The following is a 24,697-nucleotide window of genomic DNA, read 5'->3' as shown; positions in this document are numbered from 1 at the left end:
CACATAGCGTATAGATACTGTTCTCACGACCATACTGAACTGCAATTATAGTATAGTCCACTAGGAAAAGTAACAGGAAGAAGAAAGAAAGGGAGAGGGAAGGAGGGAAGGTTTTCTACTCTCTAGGAGGCTGAAAAGTACTCTAATTTTAGATTCATTTCCTGCTGGGGAAATGGTTGTCCTTTTTAAGAAGAATGAGATTATTATTCTAGTGAAGATGGTGGCATTTAAACCCCTTTGTCCTTCTGTCTGTGATAAGATGTAGATAGGGATTTGTGTTAGGTCTAAATGTAAGATAACTCTTCTCAGTCAGCCTGGGGGATTCCAGACTTAATTGATCTGGTTGCTGTTTTATGACTTACAAAGCGTGTATTTTCTTTTACCTTTAGTCTGAAGACCCAGAAGAAGATGCTAGGTTAAAACAGTTGCAGGCCGCAGCAGCACATTGGCAACAGCACCAGCAACATCGAGTCGGCTTTCAGTACCAGGGAATAATGCAGAAGCATGCTCAGTTACAACAGATCCTACAGCAGTACCAGCAAATTATCCAACATTCACCACATATACAAGTGAGTGTTTCCAAAATAAGTAAGTAGGAAGCTTCCCCAGGGATGTGTAAAGGAGTTGTTCCTAAAAGAGATTTGAGTATGAAAAACTAAAGATAAAGTAGTATTTTTTTCATTTTTTTTTTTTATTAATTTACTCTTGTTACATCTCAATGGTTATCCCCTCCCTTGTATCCTCCCATTCCTCCCTCCCTCCCTCCCGTTTTCTCCTTACTCCCCTCTCCTATGACTGTGCCTGAGAGGAACTTCCTAGGGTATCAAGTCTCTTCTTGGTAGGATAAAGAAGTATTAATAAGTAGATGCTTCAAAGAGTACTCAAGTGGTTATGTGCTGTATTACTGAGGGAATGGGAAATTGTGGTATTATAATGGAATCTCTTGAAGAGAGAGGTTAGTTACAGTGAGTCTCTTAGAATACTGTTGCTAAGTTTAAGGCCTGCAGTGTTTCCTCATAACTAGAAGTTAAGTAACAGATAAGCATGTAACTCACTGAAATGGCCAAGGCAATCAACGCGCTCCTGCCTCCCCCCCCCCCCCCCCAGTATACCATAAGTGATTAAGTGACTTAGGTATTTGTCTTACATGTTAGAGGTATAATCTTGTGTCTATGTTACAGTAATGGATTTCTTTTTTGTTTTGTTTTGATTTTTAAGACAGGGCTTCTCTCTGTAGTCATGGTTGGTCTGGACTTGCTGTGTGGACCAAACTGGCCTTGAACTAGAGATCCGCTTGCCTCTGCCTCCTGAGTGCTGAGATTAAAGTTGTCTACCACCACCGCCTGGCTGGATTTTTAAATTTTTTAAATGATCCTTACTAACATTGAAACCTTGAAAAATATTCCTTGCTGAAATAACTATTTGCCTTAGGGTTTGGCTGGTTTTTCCAGTTGTGTGATGTTACTTAAATAGCCAAAGGGAAGAAAAATGATTATCACTGAAAGGATCTAGTATTTTCTTTCCCCTTGGAAAATTTTAAAATTATGTACTCTTTGTTTTTGTTTTGTTTTTTGTTTTTTTTAGACAGGGTTTCTTGGCTATCTTGGATTCTTTTTGTAGATCAGGCTGGCCTCGAACTCAAAGCAATCCCCTTGCCTCTGTCTCCCTTAAGTGCTGGGATTAAAGGCGTGTGCCACCATGCCCAGCACAAATTATGTACTCTGTTTTTTTTTAAAGTATTTATTTATTTATTTATTTATTTATTTATTTATTTATTATGTATATAGTGCTCTGCCTGCATGTATACTTGCAGGTCAGAAGAGGTCACCAGATCTCCTTATAGATGGTTGTGAGCCACCGTGATGTGGTTGCTGGGAATTGAACTCAGGACCTCTGGAAGAGCAGTCAGTGCCCTTAACCTCTGAGCCATCTCCCCAGCTCCAAATTATGTATTCTTGATTCATTAATGTAAGAACTAATTCTTACATGGCTGTCTTGAAAGAATTTGTTCTTTATTTATAGACCATGTCTCTAGATGTGCAACTGCGACATTATGAGATGCAGCAGCAACAGTTTCAACACCTCTACCAAGAATGGGAGCGAGAGTTTCAGCTGTGGGAGGAACAGCTCCATTCCTATCCTCATAAAGATCAGCTTCAGGAGTATGAGAAGCAGTGGAAAACATGGCAAGGACATATGAAAGCCACACAGACCTATCTCCAGGAAAAAGTCAATTCATTTCAGAATGTGAAGAACCAGTATATGGGCAACATGTCAATGCCACCTCCGTTTGTCCCATATTCTCAAATGCCTCCACCTCTACCAACAATGCCCCCTCCAGTATTACCTCCATCCTTGCCACCACCAGTGATGCCCCCAGCTCTGCCTACTACCGTACCACCACCTGGCATGCCCCCACCTGTGATGCCACCTTCTCTACCAACCTCTGTTCCCCCACCAGGAATGCCTCCATCTCTTTCTTCAGCAGGGCCACCACCAGTTCTTCCCCCACCTTCCCTCTCTTCAGCAGGGCCACCACCAGTCCTTCCCCCACCATCTCTCTCTTCTGGGGCGCCTCCACCTGTCCTGCCCCTTCCACCATTATCTTCAGCCACACCTCCTCCAGGACTACCTCCCCCTGGAGTTCCACAGGGGCTGCCTCCTCAGTTAACAGGAGCCCCAGTTCCACCAGCCTCCAGTTCTCAGAGCTCACAGGTCCCAGAGACATCGAGACAAGCACTGCTTCCCACACCTGTGTCTTTTGGTTCAACCCCACCATCACCTTATCATCCTCCACCTCAGTCAGAACAAATGAATTCCAAACCTCTGAACAAAGCTGCTCTGCCATTTAGTTCGTTCTCATCTGAGCAAGGACTTGGCGAATCTTTGGCTGCTCCATCTCAATCTGTCACTGCAACTAAGGACATGCCAGTGAGGTCAGATGGGCTGCTTCCAGATCCTCCGAGAAGCAGTTTCTTGGAAGGTCCAAAAGGTCCAAGGTAGGTCAGCGTTCTTATTTTGGCTAATTTTATATAAGTTGTAGTGGAATCTAAAAATTAAACAATTTTTGTGTTTCCTTTGTACTTTATTATATATACATTCATGGTTTTTATAGTTAAAAATGTTCCACTTATATTTGCTAATTCAACCTGACATAACTTAGAAAAGATTGTGTACCCCTTTCCTTTGATGTAACTACTTTTATCTATCTGTGGCTAGACAAGTCTAGAACGAATGTGTCTTAGAGTAGTGCTGACCACTCCTTACTGACTTTATAGCTTTAGAAATAATTTAAGACAGGTCTAGTGGCACACTCTAATCCTAGCACTTGAGAAGTAGAGGCAGGAGAATAGGAGTTCAGGGCTATCCTGAACTATATGTGAAGTCAAGCCCAGGCCCAGCCTGGGCTATATGATGTATGACATACTGTCTCATAAAACAAAAAAGAAAACAACAGAGTCAGAGAGAATGGGAACTTACCTGTTTTCCTTTTGTTTGCTTGACAAATAATTGAATAAGCTAATATCATTTGCTAGATTAGTTTAAGGGTAAATAGAACCTTTTAGAAAACCATTTGTTCTGCAGACAGAAAGTTCGTTCCTGCTTTGTATTCAAAATAGTTAAGAGAACGAAAGTTACAAAATCCCTGCTGCCCCTCCAGCCCCACCCCCAGAATCTTGCATCCTTTATATTTTCCTTAGTTAGGGAGATGTCTGTCTTTTTTTTAGACCACATATATCGTTAGAAAAGGGAAAAAAACTAGTGGTTGCTGTTTTGTTTTTCTTAAAAGCATTAAATACCACAGGGCATGGTAGTGTATTCCTGTAACCCTAGTATTTAAGAGGCTAAGCCATGAGCGTGGTTAAGCCTCCTGCTATTGTGTGTGGTGACCTGAGTGCTAGGCCTACATCCACGCAATGGGCAAAGAGAACTGTCTGCTGCAAGGTGTCCTCTGAGCTCCATGTGGACCGAGGTGTGTTTGCACTCACGTACATACAGAAAATAATTTTTAAAAAAGAAGAAAGAAGAAAGAAACGGATCATAAACCTGGGCTACATGTTGAGGCAAGCTTGTTCTACATATCATGTCTCTTAAAACAAATGTGTTAAATTGATATTTTTAAGCTTAGAAGAATCTAATTTTCTCCCAGGTTTTCTGTGGGAACTTTTATTTTAAGACAAGGTCTTGCTTTGTAACTCTGACTGGCCTGGGCTATGTAGACTAGACCAGGCTGGTTTTCATCTATCGGCCTCTGCTTCCCTAGTTCTGGAGTTAAAGGTGTCCACTGCTACATCCAGCTGGAAAAATATTTTGATCAGGGTTTTTTCCCTCCAAGTCAGAAATTATAGTAGAAATGCATACTCCTTATACCAAATTCATAGCATATAGAAAAGATATATATAACTTATTATTGGGAGATTTAAACTCGTAAATACAGGATTATACTGAATGTTTTATACTTTGCCTTTTGCTACTTATCTCTACATTACTTAGTTTTTTGTTTCAGTGTCAATGAATTAAGGTCATTTTAAATTTAAACTTTTAACATTTAAAAAGAAAAATATATGATCTGGGTTTGTAGCTCAGTTAGTGGAATGGTTGCCTGGTCTTTACAAAGCCCAGGTTTGGTCCCTGCCACCACATTAGCTAAGGACATGCCTATTTCCCTAGACCTTGGGAGGTGGAGGTAGGGGGATCAGAAGCTAGTCCTTGGTTAAAGGGTAAGTTTGAGGACAGCCTGGACTACATGAGACCCTGTCTCAAAAGAAGACCAAAAAATATGTCCTATTTTGTTTGTTCCCCAATTGAAAGTTCTGAAATTAACATGAACAAAACTCCATTCAGGATTGAAGCTGAGAAACCAGGCACAGTGATGCACTCCTGTAATCCCAGCACTCAGAGGAGCAGAGGCAGCCAGATCTCTGTGAGTGAGTTGAGGTCAGCCTGGTCTACAAAGCAAGTCTGGGATAGCCAGGGCTACGCAGAGAGACCCTGTCTCAAAAAAAGCAGCAGCAGCAGCAACTCTGTGCTCTGAAGCTATGTTAGAGACTTTATATCTACTTTTATCGCAGGTAGTCTTCTAAATAGGCTGCGCTAGTAGGCGGGTTACTTCCCATTACCCTCTACAAACTGGAGCTGAGAAGATAACTAACTTGCTAAGTCAGGATGGCATTGCTAGGAGACTAGAGCTAAGACACTACCCATCGCACTGTGTGAAGGGCCACCGTGCTGTTCTGACTGCATTTGTGGTGTTCATTCATTTATTTGCAGTCAAGCTCATCCTGTTGATTTGAACTCATGTCTGTCTCTTGGATTGAACTTTGCCTTTTAGCAACTTGTTATCAGAGAAGTGTACTCTTACCACAGCATAAAATGTGTTTCCAGCTCCCATGATTTCTCTCATACTATTTTCTTTCTTTGCCTACCAAATATAGGAACTATTTTAAATGTTTTCTTGCCTCAAAGGTACAATTAATAATCATAGTGCTAGAAATTGTTTAGGAAATATCTACTGTATTCCCTCTCTGGCAGTTCAACATGCATGTTGTATTTTAGCTTGCTATGATAGGTCTTGTATGCATCACCTTACTTATTATATAAGTCATCTCAGTGATTTCTTGACTGTAAATAGTAAAGAATGCCAAAATTTGAGCTGATTATAAGTGAATTACCAGAGTCAATGAGAAGGTGGTAAAAGTGCTTGCCAGCAAGCATGATGACCAGAGTTTAATCAGCAGAACCAACATAGATAAGAAAGAACTGGTTCCCACAGGTTGTTCTTCCACATGCGTTCTGTGACTTGCATATACTGGCACACATACACAGAAATACAAATAAATGATAAGATGTATAAAAATCTTCTAAAAATAATAAGATAATTCTAATTGAGGTGAGGTTAGAATCCACAGCCTTCTGGTTCATTGTTTGTTTTTGATGGCAAGAAGTTGATGGGCAGCACTTGAATATTGGCATGTTAATAAAGGAACATTGGCTCTTTTTTTAAAAAATTTTATTTATTATTATGTATATATAGTGCATCAGATCATATTATAGATGGTTGTGAGCCACCATGTGGTTTCTGGGAATTGAACTCACGACCTCGGGAAGAGCAGTCTATGTTCTTAACCATTGAGCCATCTCTCCAGCCCCAGAACATTGGCTCTTAAAACATTGAGTGTTTTAGAAAGGTTTTTAAACATTAGATCTAAGTGTGTTTCTATAACATCTACCTGTTGGTTAGATTTGCCTCTGTAGAGCAACAGAGTGGGTTATCTGATTCCTTTTCTACAGCGACTTAAAAACTGCTCTTATATCTCACTGTCTTAGCTTACCTGTTCTGTTCTGCCAGCCATATAAACACAAATTCTTTTCACATTCTCATTGGTTCTAGTCTTTTCCTGCTACTCTTTCAGGGGCTGGTGATGGTTGGGCTCCTTCAGAATGAACACTTAATCAGGCCCTGAAGGATCGTGGGCCTGATTACAACCTAATTCTACATGAACACATTTTTTTTATTGTTTCATAAATTATATTATTCATATAAATTATTTCATTTATATTTATTTATTTATATTTTTATGCATGTTTACATGCATATAGGTGTCCGAGGTTGCCAGAAAAAGCTGTTAGCCACCTGCTATAGGTGCTGAGAATCAAACTCTGGTCTTCTGTCAACTGCAACTTAGTTTCTTTTTTTTTTTTTTTTTTGATTGGCTTAGTTTGATTTGATGTCATCTCTTGAGACAGAGACAGGATCTTGCTACTTAGCTCAGGTTGACCTGGAACTCATTATGTAGCCCAGTAGTTGCAAACTCATAATCCTCTTGCTTTAGCCTCTTGAGTGCTAAGGTTGTAGGCATGTATCACCATGCTGCAACTTTGACATCGTTGGCTTTTTTAAGTCTAAAGTTGAATTCCACTTATATTTTCTTTCTTCCATGCTAGTTTGTTTCATTTATATTTCTCCACATCTACTTCTTTTACTCATACATTCTTATGTTTTGTTAGACAAGGTTTCTCTTTGTAGCCCTGGCTATCATGGAACTTACTTTGTACATCATGCTAGCCTTAAAATCAGTTCTTCCTCCTCCTGCATCCTGAGTACTGGGATAAAGTTGTGCACCACCTGGCCCAGCATACTCATACAATTCTTTTGTTGTTATTGTTTTGTTGTTTTTCAAGACAGGGTTTCTCTGTAGCCTTGGCTGGCCTGGACTTGCTTTTGTAGACCAGGCTGGCCTTGAAATCACAGCAATCGATCCGCCTGCCTCTGCTCTGCCTCTGCCTCCCCAATTGCTGGGATTAAAGGTGTGCACCATCCCCACTTGGCTCCTACAAGTCTTAAAGAGACTACTTAGTGACTGTTATTCGGAAACATCTTTTTTCTCCTTTATAACTGAGTTAAAAATAAAATCAACGAGAAGCTGACTAGTCAAGGAGATTGTTAGAGCAATTTATACTCTTAAGGAAACTCAACTTTTTTTATTATTTCAAGTTTTGTTATAAATACATAGAGGAGGGGCAGGGGCCCTGCCTAGCATGGTGGTGCATGCCTTTAATCCCAGCACCCAGGGAGGCAGAGACAGAGGCAGGCTGATCGATCGATGTGAGTTCAAGGGCAGCCTGGTCTACAAAGTGAGTCTAGGACAGCCAAGGCTACACAGGGAAACGGTCTCGAAAAACAAAACAAAACAAAACAAAGGATATGGGAAGCCACACTGGAAAATGTTCTATGACAAAATGGATAGAAAGACAAGCTTTTAGAGTGGAGCTAAACTGGTTGACTAAAAAACATGACAGTAGAATATTTATAGGTTCTGTAAAATGCATTGAAGATTTGCAGGAATCCAGATTGAGGCAGCTTTCTAAACTCTGAAGGTTTCTCAATGTGAAGTGACAAAACCGTATCACAGTATATTGTGTTGTTGCACACCGAGGGTGGTAGTATTGACACTGCGTGTGTGCTCACTTCTTTGGTTCTTGTAGATGAGTGTCCTTGTGCTTGTTAGCTGCCACATAAGTGGAATTTAGTTTCCCAGATCTTGTATTTTCAAATATGTATGTATTTATATATTTTATATATATGAGTACCCTATTTGCATATATGCCTTTATGACAGAAGAGGGCATCAGATCCCATTACAGATGGTTGGGAGCCACCATGTGGTTGTGGGAATCAATCTCAGGACTTCTGGAAGAGCAGTCAGTGCTCTTAACAGCTGAAACATCTCTCCAGTCCAGAACTTGTATTTTTCAATAATGAAATTTTATATTGGAAGTAAATATAGAAAGGTACCAGGTTATTGTATACAGCACTATGAGTTTTCACAAAGACATGCTCATGTCATCACTACAAGTCAAGAAATAAAAATGACTCGTGTTTAAGTAGCCCTCCTCAGTGGGCTGGAGAGATGGCTCAGGAGCTGAGAGCACTTGTTGCTCTTGTAGAGGACCTGGGCTCTAGTCCCAAAACTCATGGTGGTTCATAGCCATTCCTAACTCCAGTTCCAGGTGACCCAGTGCCCCTGTCTGACTTCCGTGGGCACAAAACCTGGACATGGCATACAAACATACGTGCAGGTAAAACACACATAAAAAGAACACATTTTTTAAAAATCCTTTTTAACCCCCTGCTTAGTCTCTTCCCCCAACCCAAAGATGACCATTGTACTGTCTTTACACCACAGGTTGCCTATTTTTGAGCTTTATTATTAACAGGATAATACTTTACACATTCCTTTGAATATGGTATATTTTGCTTGATATTATATTGTGAAATTGTGTCATTTGTAACAGTCATTTCTGGGGAATAATCCATTAATATGATTTTATCATAATCTGTTTATTCTAATATTGATTATGTTTAAAACTCTGAAATGTGTTTTTGTTGCATTTATTAGTGTAATTATATATCTGTTTATCTTATGTGTATGAATATGCACTTGCTGCAGTCTGCTGTGCGGGCCAGATGACAACTTGTAGGAGTTGGCTCTCTTTTTCTCTCATAGGGACCCCAGGGATGGCATTTAGGCCATAAGGCTTGGCAGCAAGTGCCCACTGAGCCATCTCACTGGCCTGCAGTATATCATTTGGTGCAGTGTATATCTTGACATGTGTCTGCTTTTGTTTAGATATTCTGTATGTGTAGCTCGGTTTCACACTGTTTGTACTTTTTAAGTTTCTCATTTTTATGTGACTTGTTACTATCAAGATTCATCCATGTTGTGTGTTCATTCTTGTTCAGTTTTCCATTGTGTTGCTATATCACAGTTTACTTAAAGGATTGGAATGCTTGGTTGTAGAGTCTGGTCTGTACATGTTCTACACTGATAGATATTGTTAAATTGTTTTTTTCAGAAAGGTGTTTTCAATTTATCCTTTCAACTGTATTATTTCAGAGTATTTTGTTTTAGTATTTTTTTTTTTTAATCTCCATGTCAACTCTTACTACTGTTACACTTCTGAGATGCTAACTACCGTGGAGGATGGTTGTTGCAGTTGTGATAGTAGTTGGAGTTTTGCAGTTCTTATACTAGGAGAGCCATACTACTTTGCATTTGATGATCACTGGGTTAAACCTTCTCTCTATGAAATGCTAATTCAGGGGACTTTTTTTTTTAGACTGCATTTTTTGTTTTGTTTTGGTTTGGTTTTTTGAGACAGGGTTTCTCTGTGTAGGCTTGGCTGTCGTAGACTTGCTTTGTAGACCAGGCTGGCCTCAAACTCACAGTGATCCATGTGCCTCTGCCTCCCAAGTGCTGGGATTAAAGGCGTGCGCCACCATGCCCGGCTAGACTGCTTTTTTACTTAATGACTTACAGAAGTTTAAAAAATATATTCTAGGAACCAGTTCTTCATCTATCATATGTATTACAGGTTTCTCAGTAGGTAGCATTTATTTACTTTAACCCCTAGTTATAGCAGGAAAGGTGACATTGTTGACAATCTAGGTTTAGTGATCCCTTTTTAGTTTAAGTTTTACAGTGTTTTATAGAAGAATTTGAAAGGATGGTGGAAAACATTTGAAGTTTTAACAAGCATTTTAAGTGTAAATTTACTTTATCAAATAGTTTGACACATAAAATCATAGAAGAAAATTGTCATGTGTCCTTTTAGTAAATCAGGATGGTCCAAATTCTTGTGACAAAATGTGTGTTAAATGTCTTTCTGAGGGAGGGGGGCCAGAATAAAAAAAAAGCCAGGTGTTGTGACACATGGCTGTAATCATAGCACTCTGGGAGGCAGAGGCAGGCGAATCTCTTGAGTTCGAGGCCAACCTGGTCTATAGAGTGAGTCCAGGACAGCCAAGGCTACACAGAGAAACAACAACAACAATAGTCTTTCCTGAGGGCTGGAGGGATGGTTCAGAGGTTAAGAGCTGCTCTTCTGAAGATTCTAGGTTCAATTCCTAGCAACCACATGGTGGCTCACAATCATAGAGAAATGTGATCTGGTGCCCTCTTCTGGTGTGTAGGTGTACATGCAGGCAGAATACTGTATACATAATAAATAAATCTCTTTTTAAAAAGTTTTTTTCTGAGCCGATGTGGGGGGGTGTGGTGATGGTGGTGCATGCTTTTAATCCCAACAGAGGCAGAAGCAGAGGCAGAGGCAGCTTTATCTGTCAGTTTCCTTCCCTTTATTACTATACTTAGGAAATGGACATTTTGAGTTCACATTGTGCTTAATGAAGCCTCAAAGCAGAGTGTGATATTTTGGACAGTTCTTAAGTAATGTTTATTTTACCCTAGTTCCATTCTCTTTGGTGATTCTTTTTGCTGTTGTAGTTGTCTGTTTATTTTTATTTTTTAAGATTTATTTATTAAGTATACAGTGTTCTGCCCGCATGTATGCCTGCATGCCAGAAGAGGGCACCAGATCATATTACAGATGATTGTGAGTCACCATGTGGTTGCTAGGACTTAAACTCAGAATCATTGGAAGAGCAGCTCTTAACCTCTGAATCATGTCTCTAGCCCTTACTTTGGTCTTTTAAAGCATAATTAATGAAAATTAATCTTAATGTGAATAATCAGACCTAGTATAAGGAAATTATGAAGTGTTTCAAATATGAGGGAAAATCATTAAGATTTCAATTTTTGTAAACTTAAATGATAGTTCATGATAATATACAACATTGCTGTTTTTTCTTGTACTTATTGTGTCTATGTGTAGGATTGGAGGTTAGAGGACAATGTGCTGAAATTGGGTCTTTTCTTCCATCATATAAGTCCCAAGGATAACATGCAGGGTCATTAGCACCACATTTACCTACTGAGCTGATTTGCTGTCCCTATTCTATTTTTTTTTTTTTCACTTAAAAATTTTGTTTGTTCATAGGTAGGCCAGAAGAAAAACTTATGGAATATGTTTTTTATATAGCTAGAACTATTAAATTTTTTTTTCTAAAACTAAAACCCTATACCTGATTGAACCCTAAGGGCTAATGATGTCCTTTGCTTTTGGTCCATTTAAAATTATATATATATATATATATGTATGCTTTGCCTGCATTTAGGCATACTACATGGTGCCTGGTACTTCCTGGAGGTGGGAGGGGCATTGATTCAGTGTCTCTCTGGCTGGCCTGGAACTCAGAGCCTGACTCTGACTCCCAAGGGCTGGGATGAAAGGCATGTGCCACCTGACCCACTGTGCCTGGTACTCTCAGAGTTCAGAAGATGGTGTCAGACTCCCAGTATGTGTTCTGGTAACCGATCATGTCTCCTTTGCAAGAGCAACAAGTTCTCTTAACTGAATCTCTAGCCCAGTGGTTCTCAACTTCCCTAATGCTTCAGTGGTTTAGTTCAGTTCATGTTGTGGTTCCCTTAATCATAAAATTATCTCATTGCTATTTCAAAACTGTAACTTTGCTACTATTAGGATATGTAGAGTATCAAAGGGGAAGAACTGCTGCGCTAGCTCTTGTGGCTACACCACTGTTCAATTGTCAACATTCTGATAATAACCCTCAATGTATGCTTGTCCAAGAAGTCTTAATTAAACTCAATAGGATGCACACATGGCTATGAAGGAACAGGTAATGGATGGTTAGAAAGAAGGGGTTCACTGGAAGCAGGTGGGGCAAGAGAAGGTAATGGGAGGTTATGTTGGGTTTTTGTTTTTTGTTTTAGTTTGGGTTTTTGTTGTTGCTGTTGTTTGCTTTTTTTTCCGACTCAGGGTTTCTCTGTGTAGCCTTGGCTGTCCTGGACTCGAGTTGTAGACCAGGCTGGCCTTGAACTCACAGTGATCCACCTGCTTCTGCCTCCTGAGTGCTGGGATTAAAGGTGTGCGCCACCACACCCTGTGTGTGTGTGGTTTTTTTTTTTTTTTTTTTTTTTTTTTTTTTTAGGGTATACGGTCTTTTAAAAGATGCATGTCCCATCGTTGGTGATCTCTTAGCCATCTAGTAGTTGAGTAGAGTTTCCCTACTGGGCCATATTGGTCTAAATTTAAAACTGAGTTGAGGAAACAGGTTTTATCAGTGCTTTTTTGGTACAGAGCTCGGCCCTTTCAACTATTTTCATTGCCATAAACTTGTTTCCCTGAATGTCATGTGATAACCACACTATTAAAGTTTGTTTCCAGTCCAACTCTAGGATGGTATGCTGTCTCTGATGAGTAAACCTCTTTTTATAAGGTGGTAATTTCTGGTACAGAATGACTGGCTCTTCCTGCTCTGAGCAGTCCCTCATGGGGAGCAGGGCTTGGGTGCTATGTTTCAGGTTTTCCCTCAGCTTTGTCTACCTTGGCCTCGGTTCTTTCTTCCAGGCCTGGATTATGAGCACTTTCCATTCCAAGACCACTACACACTTGAATGGCTTGTTGCACCTTTTATTTTGGAAAACTGAATAAACATTTTCACTTCTGTCTTCCCTTCACATCTTTGATACTTAGGAATCTTGACCCTTTGGGGTTCCGGAGGCAGCTGTCACAATGTCACTTTATCCTCTTCCAGTACCAGCACAGTTCTTTTGAAAGTTGTTGCTTGTAACATTTTGTTGTTGTTCTTTCTCTTCCAGAGTTTAACAACAAGGGCCAAGGATATAGCTCAGTTGGCAGCATATTTCTCTAGCATGTAGAGGCTCTGTTGATTCTCAGCAACTCCACAAACTGGAATGATGGTGGACTCTGCCTGTTTATAGTCCCTGCACTGGGAAGGTGGAGGCAAGAGGATCAAGTTATTCTTGACTACATAAGGAGTTTAAGGTCAGCCTAGGCTAGAGACTCTGTCTGTAAAGACAAAGCAATACAGACATTTAAAAATGCATCAATCCTAAGACTCTGGTTGACTACCTATTGTGGGTTTATGTATGTTCTACTTTCTTGTGATAGGTTTATAAAGTATCAGCCAGGTAAGATGAACTTCATTTCTCAGAATTCTTTTTCATGTTTCTGATTACACTGGTCCACAGGGAAATTTTTATACCTAGTATGACAACCAAAATCACTTAAATCCTTTTCCCAAAAAGAGGTCTTTGGCATAGTGTTCACTTATTGCTGATCACATTCTTTGATGCCCTGTAGCTTTAATACTAGCATATAAAGCTTATTGCTAACACATCTTCTAGTAGGTGACGTAAAAGAAAACAAATGAACCAAATATACTTGGTTCATACCTTTACATATATTCCAATACATATTGTTGAACTATGAACTAAGAAATACTCACGTATGTGCATGGTTATATGCATATGAGGCCAAAGGATATCTTGGGGTTCGAGTTATCGGCATTTGTGAGTTGTAGATATGGATTCTGTGAACTGTACTCAGGTTCTCTGCAAAAACAGCACATGCTTTTAACTGCTGAGCCATCTCTTCAACCCCTAGAGTTCTTTTTCTTCTTACTCTACAGGACAGGGTTTCTCTGTGTAGCCCTGGCTGTCCTGGACCTTTTTTGTAGACCAGACTGGCCTCAAACTCAGAGATCCATCTGCCTCTGCCTTTGTGAGTGGTGGGATTACAGGCTGCACCACTGTGCCTGGCGCCCCTAGAGTTCTTATTTCTACAATTGGTCATATGGTCTTAATTCTTGTCCTTATACCTAGTTTCTTTTGGCCACCATTTCTTTACTATGCTTACTCTCAGAAGGCATCTTAGCTGATCCTGATTCTTTGTTGACCCACAGAGAGGGTCAAGACTTCTGTCATTCTATTATTGTTGTTGTTGTATATTTTATTTTTATTTATATGTATGTGTGTGCCTGTGGAGGCCAGACGAGGATTTCTTGGAACTGGAATTACAGGTGGCTGTGAGTTACCTGATATGGGCGCTGGGAACTAACTCTGGTTCTCTGTAAGAGCAGCTGCCACTCTTAACTGCTAAGCCATCTTCCAAGCCTATTTTGTTTTATTTTGTGGGTGCGTCTTTGAATGATGTGTGATGTATATGTGGATGCACACGTATGGGTATATATGTGGTATGTGTGTGGAAGCTGATAGCTTTCTTTCATATTTGTATTTACTGAGACAGGATCTCTCCCCGAGCCCAGAGCTGGCTAATCTGGCTAAGTTCGCTAGCCATTTTGTCCCAGAGATTCCTGACTATACCTCCTGTGCACAAGTAGACTGCCATATCCACTCATCATTTATTTGTTGTTTGTTTGTTTTATGTGTATGAATGTTTGCCTACATAGATGTATGTGGACCTCGTGCCTGCCTTTTACTGCAGAGGTCAGAAGAAGCTATCAGATCCCCTAGAACTGAAGTTACAGGTAGTTCTGAGCCACCATGTAGATGCTGGGATCTGAACTCAAATCCTCTGCCAGAGCAAGTCCTAAAACCCTGAGCTATCTCTAGCTCCCAATCCAGTTTGTATGTGGGTGCTTTATACTTGGACAACAAATGTTTAGCCATCTCTATAGCCCCTCCATTGACTTTAATAGTGGGGCATAGAAGTAGTAACAGCTGTCTTGAAGAATCTGTTACATTTCAAACTTACTCTTTACTCAGGTGGCCCAGTGTCCTCCCAGAAGCTAGGATTAGTTGAATGTAGTGGTACACACCTGTAATCTCAGAATTTACACTGATTAGCACGGTCATGGCTTCTAGGCCAGCTTGGACTACATGGTAAGACCCTATCTCAGACAGGATCAGTTACTCCCAACCCATGCAATACACTCCATTTTTGTTGACTCAGAACCTCAAAGTAAAACTGTAGTCTCAGCTTCCACTTCTTAGAATTAGTGTTCGTTTCCTGCTGTAGAAGTAGTTCCTCCCTTTGAAACCAAGACTTCTACATTGGCAAAGTCCAAAGTGACAGAGATTGAGAGCTAAATATTTTGCTGAAATTACTTTTAATACTCATTTGTTTCCCACACAGTGAAAGAAGAACCCTTCATTACAGGCATAAAAAGTGTCCATTGCCCCTTAGTCACCTAAACCATAAACTTTGCCTTCTTCCTAAGTGTTTCTTTTTCCATACTTACTTAATTCCCACTTGCTACAAAATGTTGCCAGTTCTAACTTACTTTATGTCACTCACTGATCTCTTTTACATTTTCTTATTAGTCGTTATATTGCTGTTACTTTCTTCTTTCCAAATTGTTGATGATGAGTTCTGTAGGCCACCTGTGGTTACATAGTGAGGCCCTATTACTCTGGAAACTTGCTTTCCCTTTATTTATTTTTCGAAACTAATCTTTTAAAAGTTGGGCTGTATTAAGTCACTTTTTAAAAATATATTAAGTCACTCTTAAGCAGTTATAAAGTAATTCTAAACTCTGTATTAACCAGTTGTATTAATCAACCTTACAGAGATCCAAAGGCAGAGGTCTTTAACAGATTAGAAACGTGTTCTCTCAGGATTATACAGTGCTTAGGAACTGGGGTTCTTTATTGTTTGCTTCACCATCCTTTTGTGCATTGCCCATAGTTACATAGTGCAGTGTAGTTAATTTGAAAGCATTAAAAGGGAAGTGTGAAGAAGAGGGACAACCCAGAGGGATGTCATTTTCAGGCCCTTTGCTAGAGCTTGGTGCAAGTTCTAGCTACAAGAGAGGTTGAAAAAGTTTACTGTAAGCCTGAAAGTGGGGAGGTTGGATTACAGTTGGAAAGGGGGCGTGAGTATTGGAGATTGACACATGGTAGTGCCTTCCGTACAAGGCAAACAAACAAGCTCTTCTGGCGACTGACAGTTGCCCGCCTCTTTGCCTTAATTTTTTGCATGCTGTCTTTCTACTTATCCTTTTCCAGCTCCCTCTGCTTCAGCCACACTAAACTATTTGCATTTCTAAAGATGATAGGTGTTTCTCTGCCTTTTTCCCTCCTACAGTGCTTGCATCCTTGCCATACTATTTCTGTCATCATTAACAGTGACATCTCAGAAGTTGCCTTTCAAGTCTGAAGTGAAGCATCTCTGCCCTGTAAGCCCTTTGTAGGGCAGTGCTTCTCTCGCCTGGGTATTCTCTGCCTACTGCCTTTTAACCTGTTGACATTTTATCTACGCTTATATTTTTTATTTGATTGTTGATTCTGAGGGCCCCAACGACATTTTATTATGTCTTATGTGTAACATACTTCCTATTGGAAGTAATGTTTCTTTAAAAAGTGGTCTATAGAAAACAAATTTCTGTCCAGACTTTTAAAAACTTCAAAGATCACTTTCAAAATATGGGGTGTGTGTGTGTGTGTGTGTGTGTGTGTTTATGACATTTGTTACTCAAGATTTTAGTGCCAACTGCAACAATATTTATAATTATATTGTACTTTCCTGTTATTTGTTCCATTCATGGTTTTTAGTATAATTTGATTCTAAAAGTACTCATGGTTATGGAATTATTATTTTTTTTTCTGTTAAAAAGGAGTGGACTATTCCATGTATCAAAGCACAGTACTTAAAATTGCTTTTTAACATTTCAGTAGATCAGTACCTGCTGCATATTGGTTGAAGTAGGTTAGATAATGCTGACATGATTTCTAAATCTAGACCTAACATCTTCCAAGCACTGCTGCCTTAACATTCAGCTTCTGATAGGTGACGTGGGATTTACTAATTGACTGAGTCACTGCTGTAAACAAAGTCTTAAGGCAAGAGTGCCTTAAATAATCTACATGGAGAATTTTCTTTTCCTGCTTTACTGTCTTGAGTAATATCTTTTGTTTTACTTGTAGATTTGATGGTCCTCGAAGATTTGAGGATTTAGGGTCAAGGTGTGAAGGACCGAGACCCAAAGGGCCTCGTTTTGAAGGAATTCGCCCCGATGGGCCAAGACCCAGATATGAAAGTCACCCAGCAGAGGGCACTAAAAGCAAATGGGGAAGGATTCCCCGGGGTCCAGCATCTCAATTTTATATAACTCCCAATACATCCCTAAGTCCTCGACAGAGTGGACCACAGTGGAAATGCCCCAAAACAACTGTTGGACAGCAGCATCAGCAGCAACCTAAGCCACAAGCAGAATCTCTTTCAGGAAACAAAGAACAATTAGCAGACACAAGTAGTAACCAGCAGAAGAATTTTAAAATGCAATCAGCTGCATTTTCCTTTGCTGCAGATGTCAAGGATACCAAGGCGGCTCAGTCAAATGAGAATCTAAGCAACTCTCAACAAGAGCCACCTGAAAGCCAAGTCTCGGAAGGGCCTATAGAGCCCTCTATTTGGAACCAGAATTCTCAAAGTATGGAACCTGAAATGGACAAAGCCCAAGGTGTTATTCAGCCTGTATCCCTTGCAAATAAACCTGTACCTACTCAATCTACCTTTTCCTCAAAAGTAGGGAGCATGAAGGGGAGAGCAGCAGCATTGACTGCAGACAGTGATTTCAAACCTTTGGCTGCTGGTTTGCCCCACTCAGAACACATCCAAGAGAAAGAGCTTTCGCAGTCAGACAGCAGAGAAATTAGATTAGAAGGCAATAAAAGCTCATCCTACAGAGGCCCTGGGCAAAACAGAGTGGAAGATACACGGGATAAAGGACTGGTGAACAGAGGTCGTGGACAGACAATTAGTAGAGGTCCAGGGCTGGTCAAGCAGGAAGATTTCCATGATAAGATAATGGGTAGAAGAGAAGACAGTCGTGAGAAAACGAGCAGAGGAGAAGGCAGCCGGGACAGGGTTTTGATGAGGTCTGGAAGCAGTCGGGATAAAGTACCAGGTGGCCTACAAGATAGCCAGGACAACAGAGCCAGCAGCCGAGAAAGGGGGCCACCTCGCAGTGCTGGCAGTCAGGAGAGAGGACCTCCTCGAAGGGCTAGAAGTAGAGAGAGAATACCCCCGCAAAGATCTGGGAGCAGGGAGAGGGGACCACCTCGGGGGTCAGGCAGTCGAGAGAGGGGTCTAGGGAGGCCAGATTTTGGTCATGATAGAGTTCCATTTAGGCCAGAATCAGGAGATGGTGAGGAGAAAATGTATCCTTATCACCGAGATGAACCTTCTAGGGCTCCATGGAATCGAGAAGAGAGAGGACATGAAGAGTTCCCGTTAGATGGTAGAAATGCTCCAATTGAGCGAGAAAGACTTGATGACTGGGATAGGAAGAGATACTGGAGAGAGTGTGAACGTGACTATCAAGATGACACCCTAGATCCGTACAGCAGAGAGGACAGGTTCTCAGCGCCACCTTCTCGGTCTCATGATGGAGACAGGCGAGGCCCTTGGTGGGATGATTGGGAAAGAGATCAGGATATGGATGAGGGGTATGGTAGGGAAATGGACAGGGACTTAGACAGAGATGTGGATCGGATTAGAAGACCCATGGATATATATGATAGAAATGTGGATAATGAGTGGGACAGAGATTATGGGAGACCACTGGATGAACAAGAACCACAGTTTCGTGAACGGGATATTCCATCTCTTCCACCTTTACCACCCCTCCCACCTCTTCCACCTTTGGATAGATATCGGGATGATAGGTGGAGAGAAGAAAGAAATCGAGACCATGGGTATGACCGAGATTTCCGTGATAGGGGTGAGTTGAGGATTCGAGAGTATCCGGAAAGAGGAGATACATGGCGGGAAAAGCGAGATTATGTTCCTGACAAAATGGACTGGGAAAGAGAACGGTTGTCAGACAGATGGTACCCTTCTGATGTGGATAGACATTCCCCCATGGCGGAGCATATGCCATCCTCACATCATTCCTCTGAAATGATGGGTTCCGATACAAACTTAGACTCTGACCAAGGCCTTGGAGGGGTAATGGTTCTCAGTCAGAGGCAGCACGAAATCATTTTGAAAGCTGCACAAGAATTGAAAATGCTTCGGTAAGTTCACTCCTTAAGATCGTTTCTTTTAGTTGAAACATTTTCATACTGCTCTTTTGTAAATGAAGTGGTGTTTTGTTGTTTGTTTGTTTGTTTTTTCAAGACAGGGTTTCTCTGTGTAGTCCTGGCTGTCCTGGAACTCACTCTATAGACCAGGCTGGCTTCAAACTCAGCGATCCACCTGCCTCTGCCTCCCGAGTGCTGGGACTAAAGGTGTGCGCCACCACTGCCTGCCTAAAGGAGGTGATTTAATGGAATCCTTTAAACCCTATTTCTTATACTTTGAATTTGTATTTCTAGTTATTCAATGTTGTTTTGTGGCTAGGATGGATGTTTGGAAACTGTTAATTATACACATATGTCCTAGGATGTGCAAATTGATTGCTGTTCTTGGCCGTCGTAGGTATGTTGCTGGCATGCTCTGAGTGTGCATGTCTCAAGTGTTAAGCCTCAACCTTTCAGGACTCTGGATTTCATGGGGCTTTGTATATTGAGCCCTCATTGTTTTCAGTAGGCAGCTCCTGTTCTTTGGCATTGGATCTGGTTGGCTTCACAGTCTCTAGTCTTTGATGTACTGGTGGAAGGTGCTTTATTTTTCTCTGCTGGAGTTACAAATGGTTTAGCTGGGAGCATCTTCAGATTTTTCTGACTGATACTGTGTTTTGGGGATGTTCACCTTTGATTTTAACTGGAAGCAGGTTTTTCTTCCCATATTTTCATAGTGAAGTTGAATTTTTTTTTTAAACCTAAAGTCAACAGTGTGGGCATTATATGTTCCTCATATAGCTACAATAGTAAGGTTTCTTTATTTTATTTTATTTTTTTTCCAACAAGTTTTTGAGAAAATAAATGGTTAAGTTGTGGTAGATTCTATCTAATGTGTTTGCTTCATCTTTCAGTTCTGGTCTCTATTTGTGGGTTATACCAACTGCAGTGGTAACTGAAACATTAGTACTAGCAAAATGTGATGGCCGAGCATACCTGTAGGTAAAAGTGAAAGACACAAGGCTCCAGACGGTGGAACAGGGTCTCTGGGCTGTACAAGAGTCTGAGGCAGTCCCCTAGATGACTCGGGAGCATGATGTGAGGCTTGCTGAGGACACTGAGCTACTTGCTTTAAATTGTGGGCACTTTTAATTCATATCAACTCTGTGCTGGATACTGCATTGATCCTTCCATCCTAACCTTGTCTGTCCAAAGGCTTGAAAAAAAAAATCATTCCCATTTCACAAACAGCACTAAGACTTGTGAAGTCCACTTGACTATTAAGTATGACTCAGAATTTGAACTTTGACTCTGAAATTATGTTATGATGGAGAACATAAAATTGGTTGGTGATTGGTTACTAAACTGCCAGTTTCTTTCCTTTCCTTATTTAAAATTACCTTTTCATGCATTGTTGCTTTGCATAGAATTGCTGGATGAAAGGTGCTGCTTACTTATTCATTCTCTCATTTTTTTTCTTCAGCCTCTTCTAGGCAACAAAATCTAATGAAAACATATGGAATGGTGGATAATAATGATCATAGTTGAGGACATATAGGTTATATTATGCTTTATAAAGACAAGGAATACCATAAGCAAAATTTATATGAGCCAGTAACCAGCCCTATATATTTTGTGTCCATTTGGGTCACAATACTGTATATAAAGAGACATTTGTAAAAATTCTGGGGAGGTTGTACTGGATATTGTAAATATTAAAGGTGAGAATTGTAAGAAAAAATAAAGGGACTTTAGCTAAGGCTTAAAATAAAAGAATGAATGCATAATTAATCTTTAGTGTTTTTAAGCGTATAGAGTGGTGAGTGTTCTCATCATCTAAAGCACGTAGTAAACTAAAGGCTCTTAAGAGTCAGGCAAGTGGGGCTGCAGAGATGGCTCTGTGGTTAAGAGCACTGCTCCTCTTCCAGAGGAGTCAGGCTCCATACCCAACAGATACAATTGTCTGTAGCTCCAGTTCCAAGAGGATCCACAGCCCTCTTCTGGTCTCCATGGGTATTGCATGCACATGTTACACAGACTTACTTGCAGGCAAAACATACAAAATAAAAAATAATGTAAAAAGAAAGTTTTTGGGTTTTTGTTTGGTGGGGTTTTGTTTGTTTGTTTGTTTGGTTTGTTTGTTTGTTTTTTTTTTTGAGACAGGGTTTCTCTGTGTATCCCTGGTTGTCCTGGACTTGCTTTGTAGACCAGGCTGGCCTTGAACTCACAGTGATTCACCTGCCTCTGCCTTTCCAGTGCTGGGATTAAAGGTGTACCAAGCCCAGCTGTTTGTTTGTTGAGACAGTGTTTCTTTGAGGAGTCCTGGCTGTCCTGGAACTTACTTTGTAGACCAGGCTGTCCTCGAACTCACAGAGATCTACCTGTTCCAACCTCCCAAGTGCTGGGATTAAAGGTGTGCACAGCCACCACCACCCAAAATAGAACTGTTTTTTGTTTTTTGTTTTTTGAAGAAAAAAATTTTTAAGGGTCAATCGAGTAACAAAAATAAATGAAAGTGGGCCAGGAGGAACTTTGGAGTGTGGTGAGGACTGTGATGAACTGCTCCATTTAACATGGTCAGCCATGGCTCCACATGGCTACCTGTTGACTTGGGAGAATCCAGACTTAAAACGTATTAAAATGCTTTAAAAACTCAGTTTCTACGTAAAATATTTCCTTTGTAAATAATGATAGCTAATTCAAGTTTTAAGAACCCTGATGTGAGAGTGGTACATACCTTGTAGTCCAAGTATGCGGGAAGTGGACGCAAGCAAGACAGGGATGGCCTCAGGCCATGTGGCCAGATCGAGCCCAGCTGGGTACCTGGAGCTATTTCACCACTCCCCACAAACAACACAAGCCTCTTGTGAAACCTAAAACAAGACTGTATTTCACACACAGTCCATTTTGCAACTTAGAGTATTGAGAAAATTAGCAAGAAAAAAATTGGGATTGGTTAAAAGAGAAATTCCAAGGCAGGTTGTAGAATCAGTCTTTGAAGATAATTGATAATTTATGATTTTTAGGTCTTAGATGGCTGATGGGTTAGTTGTGTAAAAGCAAGAGAGTGTTACACAGGGTGCTTTACGGGCTCTATAGAGTTTTAGGTTTTTAGGTGTTTTTCTCATGTATTTTTAAAATTTGGTTTTAATCATAGTTGTTTAGGGATGTTATAAACATGCTTTAAGTACAATGGCAGTTTTATTTGTTTACAGAGAACAGAAAGAACAGCTTCAAAAATTGAAAGACTTTGGGTCTGAGCCACAGGTGGCTGATCATCTACCGCCCCAGGACTCACGACTGCAGAGTACACCACGTCCTGGGATCTATCCGGTATGGGAAACTCATGCTCAGAGAATGGGATGCTTTTGCTGTGTATATTCAGATGATGTTGGATTTTTTGTTTTTGTTTTTGAAACCAGGTTTCTCTTGTAGCTCTGTCTGTACTGGAACTTGCTCTATTGATCAGAGTGGCCTCAAACTCAGAGATCTGCCTACCTCTGCCTCCAGAGTGCTGGGATTAAAGGCATGGGTAACCAGCATCTGGCGATGATGTTGGATTTTTAAAATTCCAATAAGCATGAATTTTCATTGTTAAAAACATAAATTTTGGAAAAGTGAAAGCTTTGAACATCTTTAAAAGTACACATATGCAACAATTACTCCTTTCCCTAGACTTTCTCGACAGATCAACCAAACTCACCTGAACTATGTGGCTTTGTGTTCACTGGATTCAATCCTAGGTACTGCAGTCTTCTCAAAACCCCTACAGTTTTAAAGTACAAGGGCAGGCAAGATGGTGCTACTGCCAAGTTAATAACCTGAGTGGGATTGTAAGATTTTCTGAATATGTGTGTGTGAGTCCAGCGGTCAACTTGAGTTGTCTTCCTCTATCTTTTAAAATTCCACATTTACCTATTTTGTGTGTCTGGGATGGAAGTGCATGCCATATTGTCCACGGGGAAAATCAGAAGATAGCATTTAAGAGGTGATTCCTTCCTTGTACCATGTAGGTCCCTGGGGATCAAACTCCAGTTATTAGCTTGGCAGCAGGTATCATCTTGCTTGCCCTTGTTCTTTAAAAATGTGTGTGTGTGTTGAGGGGGGGCGGGTGTTGGGAAAGAGTGCAGTACTGAGGACCAAATTCAGTGTATTGCTCCCAGAGTGTCGTCATGTAGGTAAGTGATGTACCACTGAGTTACTTTTTAAATTATTACTGTTTTTAGATTTGTTTAATATGTGTGTGAATGTTTTGCCTGCATATTTGTATGTATACCATGAGCTTGCCTGGTGCCCATGAAGGTTAGAAGAGGGCTTTAGATTCCCTGATGGTTATGAGCCTCTGTAAGAGTAACAAGTGCTTGTAACCACTGAGCCAGCTCTCCAGCCCCACTGTTTAACAACTGTATTGAAATAATAGATTTTGATCACATCAAAAAAGTTCTCTTATGCTGTTATATTTTGGGCAGTGCCTACCCTCTATTCCACTTTAGGCAGTACTAATTTGTATTTAGCCAAACAGACATTTTATTTAAAAGATTTCTATATGTGAGGGTATATCTTTGTGTGTTGAAGTTTATGTACATGCTCTGGGTGCCTTCAGAGCTCAGAATATGGTGTCAGATGCCTGGAAGCCAGAGTTACAGGTGGTTGTGAGCCTGGTGGTGGCTGGAATAGACCAAACTCTAGTCCTCTGCAAAACAACAAGCACTCCTAACTTCCGAGCCATCTCTCCAGCCCCAATTTCTATTTATTTTCCCTTCCTTCCTTCCTTCCTTCCTTCCTTCCCTCCTTCCTTTCTTCCTGTCTTTCTAGCTATGGGCGGCAATCCATGCTGTAGCATGTGTGAGGAGGTTAGAGAACAACTCGTAGAGTTAAGTGTTCTCCAAATGATTTCTTTTTTGTTTGGTTGGTTTTTGTGTTTTGAGACAGGGTTACTCTGTGTAGCCTTGGCTGTCCTTGACCTCACACAGTTCTATCTGCCTCTGCCTCCTGTGTGCTAGGACCGAAGGCGTGTGCCAAGCAGGGGTTCACTTTGGAACTTGCTGCCTGGATTAGGCTGACCTCAAACTCACAGAAATCCGCTTGCCTCTGCTTAATATCATACCTGACCTTCCAAACTTTTTAAAACATCAACTTTACCATGTTGCTCTCTAGCTTATAACTGCTGAAGCCATGAAGCCGTGGATTCAATCTGCAGTACCACATAGAATTGGGCGTGGTAGCACATGCCTGTAATCCCAGTTCTTGGGAGGCAGAGATCACTGTAAGTTTGAGGCCAGCCTGGTCTACCAAGCAAGTCCAGGACAGTCAAGGCTACACACAGGGGGCGGGGAGGATCTCAGAGAGAGGGGGAGGGATCTCAGTAAATACAATCTACTTCTCAGTGACGTTTTATGTTTTCCATGTACTGGCCTGACTTGTGCTGTCCACTGCTTGTCCACTACTCTTTTGGGACACGGGCCCACTTCACTGCTCTGTGAATGCTGTGCTCCTCCACTTGGCAGA

General features: G+C 40.8%; 1 protein-coding gene and 1 long non-coding RNA gene across 11 annotated transcripts in view; one reads left to right on the top strand and one right to left on the bottom strand.

The window, feature by feature from the left end:
- YLPM1 (YLP motif containing 1) overlaps positions 1-24,697 on the top strand; it is a 73,592-nt gene that overhangs the window by 19,149 nt on the left and 29,746 nt on the right. For 8 of the 9 annotated variants that reach the window (XM_084791455.1, XM_084791450.1, XM_084791449.1 and 5 more), the window contains 4 exons: positions 390-569; positions 2,023-2,999; positions 17,111-19,204; positions 22,405-22,522. In XM_084791455.1, the coding sequence (XP_084647581.1) occupies positions 390-569; positions 2,023-2,999; positions 17,111-19,204; positions 22,405-22,522 (3,369 nt within the window). The remainder of the gene's footprint in view (positions 1-389; positions 570-2,022; positions 3,000-17,110; positions 19,205-22,404; positions 22,523-24,697) is intronic. The other variant, XM_084791457.1, reaches the window with a different exon arrangement.
- Positions 8,922-22,382, bottom strand: LOC311602858. Of its 2 annotated transcripts, none has more exons than XR_014780878.1 (3): positions 20,590-22,382; positions 9,075-13,777; positions 8,922-8,954 (listed from the first exon to the last, which is right to left on the bottom strand). It is a non-coding gene; the product is annotated as an uncharacterized lncRNA (long non-coding RNA). The 2 variants fall into 2 exon arrangements; XR_014780879.1 differs by lacking the exon at positions 8,922-8,954 and having other exon boundaries at positions 13,016-13,152; positions 13,672-13,777.

Source organism: Acomys minous (genome assembly GCF_964271855.1).
Source record: "Acomys minous genome assembly, chromosome: 8".
In the NCBI taxonomy this organism is placed as follows: Eukaryota; Metazoa; Chordata; class Mammalia; order Rodentia; family Muridae; genus Acomys; species Acomys minous.
Note: the sequence above shows the minus strand (reverse complement) of the source record. Positions and strands in the feature narration are given on the sequence as shown.